The sequence below is a fragment of the Hibiscus syriacus genome, unplaced genomic scaffold (assembly GCF_006381635.1).
Source record: "Hibiscus syriacus cultivar Baekdansim isolate YM2019G1 unplaced genomic scaffold, ASM638163v2 tig00111002_pilon, whole genome shotgun sequence".
Taxonomy (NCBI): domain Eukaryota; kingdom Viridiplantae; phylum Streptophyta; class Magnoliopsida; order Malvales; family Malvaceae; genus Hibiscus; species Hibiscus syriacus.
In genome coordinates this window covers 1,454,177-1,464,569 of record NW_024062948.1, presented here as the reverse complement: position 1 = coordinate 1,464,569, position 10,393 = coordinate 1,454,177, and the positions used below count along the sequence as shown (strand labels likewise).

Here is a 10,393-nt window from a genome sequence, read left to right as displayed (position 1 = left end):
TCTTCCTCTATAAGTTTCCTGCACAAACACAATCCATACAACCCTTTCTCCTCAACAGTATCAATCAAATCAAATAAATCTTGCCTAAGCAATACTTATCCACCACAAGCTAACATAACCTATATACAACTAAATGAAACTAAAAGTGTTGTGCATACTTTGTTTAGAAGAACAATAACTTAAGTGAAAAGACTAGAAATTGAGTCTTTTTACGGAATTATCACGTTGGCTAGACTCAGATTGACCACTGAATCTTCTTCTTCCTCTTCTTCTACTAAGTACTGCTACTGACCTCTTAGTTTGCACTGATCTATCTTTGGATCTCTGTGGATAGTTCCGAGCATAGTGACTCATTTCTCCACAAAGAAAACTAGCGCCAGAGAGCACTATACATGCTCCCCGGTGAAATCTACCACATGTCTGACATGGATTACTTCTTTCTCCATAAGCTCTACCCGAGCTAGCATCAACAAATTGTGATTGTTTAGTTTTCTAAAAACGGCAATAGAACTATCTCTGTCAGTATACCAGGAACTCGAGCCCTTGCCTCTTTTAGCATGATGAGAAGCCGAAGACATTCCAATTCTTTTTCTCGTATGCATATTATACTCCGCTGCTAGAGTCTCCTCTTGAGCTCTTTCAATAGCCTTAGCTCGGTTTATGACTTCCTGTAGGCTAGGAAAGTTTAACGCCAACATCATCTCTTTCAACTTAGGCCTTAGACCATCAATGAACCAATCACATCGGGCTTTATCATTAGGAACTACCTCAGTAGCATAACGACTAAGTTTGTTGTATTCAACCTCATACTCATGCACTACTCTATCACCTTGTTTCAAATTAAGAAACTTCAATCGCATTGATCTTATAAATTGCTCCCGATGTACTTGTTCTTGAACTCATCTTGAAAGAATTGTTAGTTCGATTGTTCAGGTGATGAATACATCGTCGTATTTAACCACCACACCCAAGTTGTTCCTCGGATTAACGATACAGCTTCGTCCAACTTTTCATGATCTGAACACTCTAGACTTTCCAGCATCACCATAACATCGTTTAGCCATAATTCAGCGTCCATCGGACTTTCACCTTCTTCTTCTCTGAACTCAGGAGTAGGGGGAGGTGAAGGAGATTGGAACCGTGTCAAGATAGCATCGAGAGCTTGCATAAAAGCTCCAAACTCTAGAACATGCATATCCTGAGGTACCGGTGTGCTGGCGTTCTCGGATAGAATCGGATGATCACTATTCTCTTCATATCTTTCACTACTCGATCCATTGTTATTCTCTTGTTCAACTGCTCTTCTCAAATTCATAGAATCCGACATCTAATATAACATACATAAGAATAATACTGAAATTAGTGAATAGAGACATCGATCATATTCTATTTATACCCTATTAGTAACCTTGACATCTTCGTGGCATGTAAACTCTTTTTTACATTACAATACACTTGATTTTGGCCGAGAATCGACTAAACCTGTACCTCTGATACCAATAAATGTAACACTCATTTCCTGTATACCTTTCCGTACATGAGATACAGATGTCACATCACTTTAAAAACATTTTTCTTTAGAAAAACCATAAAATTTTGTTGTTCTCTGAGAATGTGACTGCATGAAACTCGATTCATAGGTGAGATCCTTGCATTCCTTCGATATAATTCGACACTTCCTCATCGTCTTCAATTCGGTTCTTGAGAAGATTTCTAAGAGAATATCCTTATTAAAGTCACGAGACGCCATTGATTGAGAAAAGTATAACAACGAAAGAAGCTATAATAAGGAAGAAGAAAAAACCCTGAGATCAAATATGTGGTTAATACAAGGAAGATTAATCAGTAGTGTATGTCTATATATATTATATATAGTTAGAGTAATAGTTGGAATAGGGTTTTGATAATTTAATTAAAACTAGGACTTTAAATAAAATAATAAAATTGTAAATTAATATACATTAATTACAAAATCTTCTAATTAAATTGGATTTCCGCCTGCAAAAGGAGTAGCAGTCGTTGCAAACCTATTATGGTGACAACGATTGAATGTCTATTTTCCTCAAGAATTTGGCAAAAGGAAATATTAGTTATAGTTGAAATTTGAGGATGCCATGAATTAGAACTCCTTTACTTTACAATCCCGAAAGTAAAAGATATTTGTCTAAATTAATAGGTGAAAAGGTAATATATTATTTTCAATAATACAGTAAGTGATTTTATAATTCGATATTTTTTAAATAAATGTGCATTTATATTATATTATTTAAATAAAACAAAATTCTATTACTTTACAAACTTCACGGAACATCGAAAACAAATGTATAGTTACACTACACCCCTCGCTCAAATTAGTTAATACCCCATGCTATACAGTCTTTTATTTAGGGTATTCGTATCCCCGAATACTAGGAAGTTCCAAGTAGTAAGTAGTGGAGCCATGTTTAGGGTTGTGGGATCATTAGGGAAGCCAAAATTTGGATGGTGTGCACTTGGCTTATGAGATGCTCAAAGATCGCAGAATCTGACGTAAATTTTTAAAGTTTTAGAAGACGAGTTTATAAGATTTTAAAAGGGAAAAACAATTTATTAAAAAAATAAAGAAAATATTTGAAATATATAATAATTTAAAATATTTAAGCACGACTATTCCAACCGTCACTCATCCATCCCTAGAGATCACTACAACAAAATTGTTCATCGGCATTTTTAGTGGCATTTTGGGAGTAAACACCACTAATTTTAAAAATATAGCGACGTTTACATAGCAAACGCCACAAAATGAGGTTCATATTAAATGTGGAAGAGTTTTAATCATTAATAGATCTTGACGTGATAATTTGAAAGTTTCATTTATATTTTTAAAAGTTTCGAAGATGAAACTTTTTAAAGTTTTTTAAAGATTTAATGAGATTTTTTTTAAATGAGGTTCTAATTAAAATTTTCAAAATTTTTGGGATATATATATATATATTTGAAAAGATTTAATTCAAAATATTAAAAAGAAATAAGATTTCATGAGATTTTTTTAACAAATTTGAGGAGACTTAATTAAAAATTATATATACTTTAAGTGGGATAATTTAAGTTTCTCCAAAATTAGGGGTGCCGGTGCTCCGCGGCTCTTGTTACCTTTCCGTCTCTGATTTTGGGTTCAATGGAACTTGACAGTTTTGAAATTACGTATGCTTCGTAGGTTAAACGAATGAACGCCAAAGATGATATGTTTATATTTGTTCATTTAATTTTAACTTAATAAACTAGAGAATATGAACAATTAGACGAATATAATTTTTTATTCGCCTTCGTTCATTAAGAAATTTAATTTGTTTATATTCGTTCATGTTGATTTGTTAAAATGTTAAACAAGAATAAATGAACGAATGCAAATTAACACTAAAAAACAAACATAAAAGAACATAAACGAACATAAAATTAATTGAGTTCATATTTGTGAATATCTTTTTCTTCCCAAATAATTTTATGATTTATATTTTCTTTGATTGATTTGAGTATTTTTATTTGGGTTTAAAATTAATTGACTTTTAACATATTAATGGGTTTAAGGTTAAAAATTATTAAGTCTTAATATTTCAAACGAGTTTAAAGATTGGACTGAATTGAAACGAACGAACATAACCGAACATGAACAAACGAACATAAACGAACGGATTACCAAGCGTTCATGAACGTAAATGAACAAACGAGTCATTTATTCATGTTCGTTCATTAAACGAACATAAAATCTTATTAATGTTTATTCGTTTAATAAATAAACAAACTTCCTGTCGAACGTCTGACAACAGTTCGCCAAGCATTCAATTCGTTTACAAGACTAATACTTCGATTCTTTTTAATCTAAAAACTTTTTAAGACTGCCAATTTATGAATTAAGTACAATAAATAATATATCCATTATTTTCGATTAACAACTTTTTAAATCCTGTTGATTATAAATTTGTACAAATGAATAATAATCCATGAGGTGAGAAATTGTTTAAACATTTTCTTATGCTCTGTTAATAATTTAATTTCAAATTTCCGAAAACTTGTAATCTCATATAAAATGGAAGTAATGTTAAACTGTAAATATAGAAAACAAATATCAGAGACTAAAAGGAAGTTATAAATCTCATAAAATAGAAAAACCTTGAATAACATTATCATGCAATAACTTCCATGTATAACTTCCATGTATAACAAAATTTGAGAAACATTCAGAAAAAGTTTCCAAAGAAACTAGGGCAATAACATACTCCAAAAACCAACTACATAATTATGAGAATAGTCGTCATCGGCCTTAAGCCACAACAGGAGGGAGTTCAATCTCGGTTGGCACCACCACAGGCTGTTCAATCTGGATAACTTCATCCTCCTTGGGCGGGTGGATTGTGACAAGATCCGGGAGCGGAGTTGTTGGGCCTTGCTTACCCTTTGGATCCCAATCAAGCATGATTTTCACCTTAATACCGAGCACGCCCTGTGTTAAAAACCAATAAATTCAATCAGAAATGGCAATCAAAGAGGGGAATGGTCAAGGAAATAAATGTATGACAACAAACCTGTCTCAAAAGAACATGGCGGACAGCAGAGTCGATGTACTCATTCACTGGATGACCAGAAGAAATCATATATCCATCCTTGAACTTCATAGATTTGGCACGTTGTGCCCTTAGCTTTCCACTAACAATAACCTGTACCGTATGAAAAAGATGATACAAGTTATAAACAGAATCAAAATAACAAAATCTGGAATCATAAGATTTTGATACCAAATGGAGTACAAACCTCACATCCCTTGGCACCACTCTCCATGACAAACCTAAGCACACCATAGCAGGCCCTGTAAAAATTATCCAAGAACATTCAGCTATAAATACACAAAAAAGAATTGACAAAATAGTTTCACCAAAAAAAACTGAATAATGAAGTTGAGAACGGTGAAATTGTATTCTCCAATACATTACAGTATGAAATCCAATGTTTTTCATACAGGATGATGGTAATGGAGGACTAGAATGATCTTTTCATATTCCGACACAAAATCAACATAAGAATAACCTATTTGCTTTATAGATGACAAAATCTAGTAAAAAATGTAAAAATAAAATAAAAAAAGCAGCTAAAATAGAACACAAACAAATGCAATCATCCATTTAACATCTAGAATAGAACACAGCACAATCAATCACATAGTGGGTTATTGAGAATGAGAACAGTGAAAATGTAAACTCCCAAATGTTACTGTCTGAAAACAATTGGATTCCAAACGAGGATGATGGTAATGGAGGATCAGATCAATCTCGTCATCTTCCAACACAAAATCAGTATAAGAACAACATATTTGCTCTATAGATGAAAAAATTCTAGTCAAAAGATGTCAAGAAAGAACCAGCTAAAACACAATAAAATCAAATGCAAACATTCATTCTTAAAACACACAGGCAGGATCAGTCCATTTACATCTAGGAACACATCATGCACACATACAAAATAAAATCCATATCAGAAAGGCAAATCAAAATTAAGAAAAACTTAATGTTGTTCCCTCCAATAAGGTTACTGCATTGAAATGAAATGGCATTTCAACAGGCAAGAATGAAACAGAGAAAATATCATCTAATTACTTTTGTCACCTTCCGACACAAGAATTGGTAGTGAGATACCAATCTGCTTTGTAGATGACATTATATAACAAACCTCAATTAATAAATTCCATTTCATACATTAAACAAAATAAAACAGACATTAAATCTGCAATAAGAAGGAACCAATTTTGAGTATATACCGACGGACAGCGAGACCTCCGAGGAGCTTATAGCGAAGAGACTCCGCCTGAGCAATGGCACAAAGCCCTCGGTTATTGACCTTCTCGGCGTAAAGCTCAACGCTGTTTTCAGGGAACTTGAATCGCTTTTGAACCACAGAGGTCAGCTCCCTGATTCTTCTCCCTTTTTCACCTATAAAAAATCGAATCAGTCACAAATTAAAACCCAGATTTAAAAGGAAAATCCCACCACAAGAAAGTAGAAAATTTAGGAAAGATACCAAGAACATTTTGGGTGCGGGTGGCTCTGATGATGATCTCAGTGCGCATGGGAGTAACTCTAACTTCGACTCCAGAGTATCCATCCTCAGCAAGTTCCCTTGTCAACACCTCGTTGAGCTCCGCGAAGAAGACTCCATCAGCTACGAACTGAAAGCAAATGGCAAATAAAGAATAAATAAACAAAAACCAGTTGGAGAAAGATAGAAGAAATGAAAAAAGAGAAGATTGGGGACTATGCCTTTCGCTTTTTGCTGATTTGAGCAGCGGCAGCCATGTTTTGTTTTAGGGTTTATGTGGAATAGTAGAGAACCTGAGATCTGAAGGCTGAAGCTTGATAACCCAAGAAATTGGAATCCAAAACGCCCTAACCTAAGATGTAGCAAGATATAGTGATTCATGACTAGGGTTTTTTTTAATGCTAAGTGGGCTTTCTTTTTTGGGTTAGGTTTCTCGATTGCGTGAATTTGAGGCCGTAAGATAAATGGACTCTGTAATATTCAAATTAGATTAATTAATAAATTAATTATATCAAAATAATTGTAAAAATATATATCTAAATTGTTTTGATGAATTGTGAAATTAACCTTTAGTTCCACTATGACCAATGCCATCGTTGAATACCTCCAAAGTAGCGTCATGGAATCAATAATTTTTGGTGAATAAATTCTGCTATTGTTGTAATTATGGGTCTGCTTATAGACTGAAACTGAATTCTAAAAAATAAATTATATTTTATGAAAAAAATTCTAGAAATCATTTTCTGGTGTTTAATTGATGTTGTATAAATTATTTTTTGGTATTTGATAAGTTTTTCTAAAATCAAATTTCTATATCTGTTTTTAGTGAAATAAAAGATATTATAAATTTTAGTATTTCATTATCTTAAAATTTGAGTTAATTGATTGTTATAAAATTATATCTAAAAAATTATAAATATAATATTATAATATATCAACTTGATATATCAGCTAAAAAATAACACGATATTAAAGTTCCTTGTGAGAAATATTCATATTAGTAGGAGAATCTAAAGATTCACATTGAGATTCATTCAAAGTTGTAAAAGATAAAGAAAATCATAAGTTATATATAACTATTTTAATATATGCTTCTGATATTAAAAAATTCTTTTCTTTTATGTTAGGGCTCTCTTGTGAGAAAGATGATTGATGCTGTTAAGAAAGAAAATAGAGGAATGAGTAAAATGATTAGACTTCTGCATTGAGCAGGAAATCCTAAACAAAGAAGATGAGAAACTAAAAAATTCTATAGCAATATACGAGCCTTAAAAGAACTAAATGAGTATAACCTCAAAGATAATTGACAGGCCACTATAATAATTGGTTCCATATTTCTTCATATATGATCCAATTTCTATGGATTAACCTGTAACTCAAAGAATCTGCTAGAAATTAACTATCAGAAAACTATCATCATTGTATTTTAGCAGAATCTCATCCAAATCAAGAACCGGTCGAGTATTCAACATATATATTGTAATACCTAATTTTTTTCCGGGCTCCAAACTTATTCGAATGCAAGAGAGCCCGTTCACACGAACCATTGTGGAAAAGAAAATGCTATCGTATTAGAGAATATTCTAGAGGAATCTTATTATATTCAGTGTGATCTCTTATCAATGGAAAAAAAATATGCTAATTGATGTGATTAAATATTATTAGATGTTATTTCCTTATATGAGAAGATCTTGTATTATTTGAGCACATATTAGCCATTAATATAAATAATCTGGACCATTGGATGTAATGAGGCTCAACTATAAATAGAGGTTTTTTCCATCACTTTAAAACACGAAGAAAAATAAAGGAAAAAGAGAAGAGAGAAGAGGGAAAAAAGAGTTAGAGGGGGTCGCTTAAAGAATTGTAATTCGAAGATAATCAATAAAAGATTTTTATTTTTTTACTTTCTCGTATTTTTCTTACTTGCATGCTAACACTTTCAAGCTCACTTTTTTTTATTTCTTTTTTCTTTATTTTATTTTTTATTCTAATTAAATGACCCGATTTGGATCCCTATGAGATCCACATGTTTTTATATGGCTATGAGATCATTACAATCGTCATTTTTTTAAATTCATTTTGATTATCTCTTCACAATTTCATTTTACTTTAATTTAAATTCTTAACTTTATACTAATATGTTTTAACCATTTTCCCCTTTTTCATTCTTTAATTTAATCTTATTATGTCATTTTCCTTTTTTATTTTCCTTTTTGTTTTTCTAATTTATTTCTATTTGATTGATTTATTATTAGATTTTTATTTATTTACTTCAATCACTCCATTTTCCCCTTTAAATTATTTATTTCTCACATTAATTTGATTAGTTTTCATTTTCTTAATTCAACAATTAATTTTTCATCTTTTTCTAAAAAAATGATTTTTATTTACTTTTCTTTAAATAATATATTTGCATGTATGATTATTTTTCATATTTATTGCATGTGCCTTGTATGTTTTGTACATTCATATATATTTCTAATGTTAATTTCATTTATTTATTGTAGTTTTTCTTTTATATTGCTAACTGTGATCCTTTTTTATGTTTGTAGAGTAGATTTTTTTAAATCCTTAATTTATTTAATTTTTTGTTGGTAAACTTTCAAAGGTAAGTAATTTTGATTGATTATTTAATTTTTATCTAAATTATAATTTTCGCAATTAAGACAACTGGGTAATTGTGTTGGTATCGAAAGGGCAATGCGAGGGTGTTTATCATTCCTCGTTTGTAAACGACTCCTGAATCCAATAATTCTCTAGTAAGATGCAGATCTAGTAAAACGATAAGTTTAAGATGTACGATCTACCTAATTAAAAAATCATCAGTGGTGACTCCATCGCATCAATTCCAAGTTGAAGCAGGAACCCATGACCACCCGAAGGACCGTTGCGACAGCTTGACGACTATGTTGAGAACATAAGAGAGTTAGGCCAAAAATCGATTACTCGGTTGTCTTCCTAAGCGAAAATTGTAAGTTTAAATTTTAATTTATATTCGATCCATCTTTATTTACCTTTGATTATTTTTTTTCAAATAAATAGTTGGACTAATCATTTTCTAATGATTTCATTTTTCAAAAAATAAAAGGATTTGCATTTCAAGCTCTAAACCTGAGCTCCAAACCCTTTTAAGTAGAGGTGAAAGTGAACTCTTCGTAGGAATTTATTCCTCTTGTTAGGCATAAGGGAATGTATCTCTTCGAGTTTAACTCGGTCCGCATAAGCCTATAATGGGTTTAGGATCAAGGGTCTGACAAGCCAAAGGGGCACCAGCAAGAAGAACTCAGGTCTCTTTTTTTAGAATCCAAATTGTGTTGCTGCGGGAGATTAGAGCGTATCCCAAAACCACATGCAAACCCTATGATACATGTTGATTTATTTCTTGTTTTTATTTTACTGTTCTAAGAATTCAAACTAGAGATTTATGCAGTTAGGATTTTATTTCCAATGAAAAGTGACAACCCTTAAAAAGGGAATTAAGGTAGGCAACAACTAGGCATGACTTAGCTCCATTAAAGCTTGTAGTGAGCTAGCTAGGCAAGTAAGGGCTGGTGTGTTGCAAGTTTATTAGTTGTGACCTCTTAAGCTCCCTAGCATTTTCTTTAGCTACTTTGAGCTGTACTTGACATCACTTTTAGAAACTTGGCTTCAAATGGTTCATCCAACTAGGTTCAGCTACATGCTAGCTCCTCCAGCTGAGTTGAGCTTTCCATAGGTCTCCATTAGCTGATTGAATCCTTTTGAGCTAATTATGAGCTGCATATTGAGGCCAAATAGTCTACCAAACTACCATAATGTGTACGACCCATTGATGTACCTACATGAATAAAGAAACTAAGGTAAATAAAAGGAAATGAGCTAGAATGAATGCAAATGCTTGTTGTCGTGCATGTATATGTACTTGTGAGCTAAGAATGCATGTCATGAGCTAAGGATGAGATGGTATTTTATTAGTGAGCTAATATATATGACTTGTGAGCTGAAATAAATTGTAATGAGCTATGGTGCATCGATGCATGGATTGGTACATCGGTGCATCACTCTGAAAAATTGATTTTAGGCTTGATTTTGGTTCGAAATACTTTGTGAAAATTGTTTCAAAAATATATTAAGTATAAAACACAATTTTACACATTTAGTAAGGTTTGAAATTGATCTTAAAAGACTTAGAGTAATAATTTGATATTCGAGTAATTAAATCGAATATACTTTTAGAAAATTATTTGTAAAATCTTAAAATTCATTTAACTTAATTTGTTATATCGAAACATCAAAATGTTTTCAACAGCCTATTTATAGTGTTGATAGGCACCATATGAAGGGT

General features: G+C 31.8%; 1 protein-coding gene across 1 annotated transcript; it reads right to left on the bottom strand.

The window, feature by feature from the left end:
* Positions 1 to 4,223: 4,223 nt before the first annotated feature.
* Positions 4,224 to 6,417, bottom strand: LOC120149343 (40S ribosomal protein S3-3-like). Its single transcript, XM_039162155.1, has 6 exons — positions 6,288 to 6,417; positions 6,049 to 6,196; positions 5,789 to 5,960; positions 4,789 to 4,843; positions 4,563 to 4,694; positions 4,224 to 4,480 (listed from the first exon to the last, which is right to left on the bottom strand). Exons 1-6 carry the CDS (start codon positions 6,321 to 6,323, stop codon positions 4,301 to 4,303), a joined length of 723 nt encoding a protein of 240 aa, XP_039018086.1. The 5' UTR covers positions 6,324 to 6,417; the 3' UTR covers positions 4,224 to 4,300.
* Between the last annotated feature and the right edge of the window lie 3,976 nt (positions 6,418 to 10,393).

Coding starts and splice junctions, on each gene's coding strand:
- LOC120149343 (XM_039162155.1), bottom strand. CDS start 6,323: ATGGCTGCCGCTGCTCAAATCAGCAAAAAGCGAAAG. Junction 6,197..6,287: donor AAATCAGCAAAAAGCGAAAG/GCATAGTCCCCA, acceptor ATTTGCTTTCAG/TTCGTAGCTGATGGAGTCTT. Junction 4,844..5,788: donor GGAGGTCTCGCTGTCCGTCG/GTATATACTCAA, acceptor TAATTTTTACAG/GGCCTGCTATGGTGTGCTTA.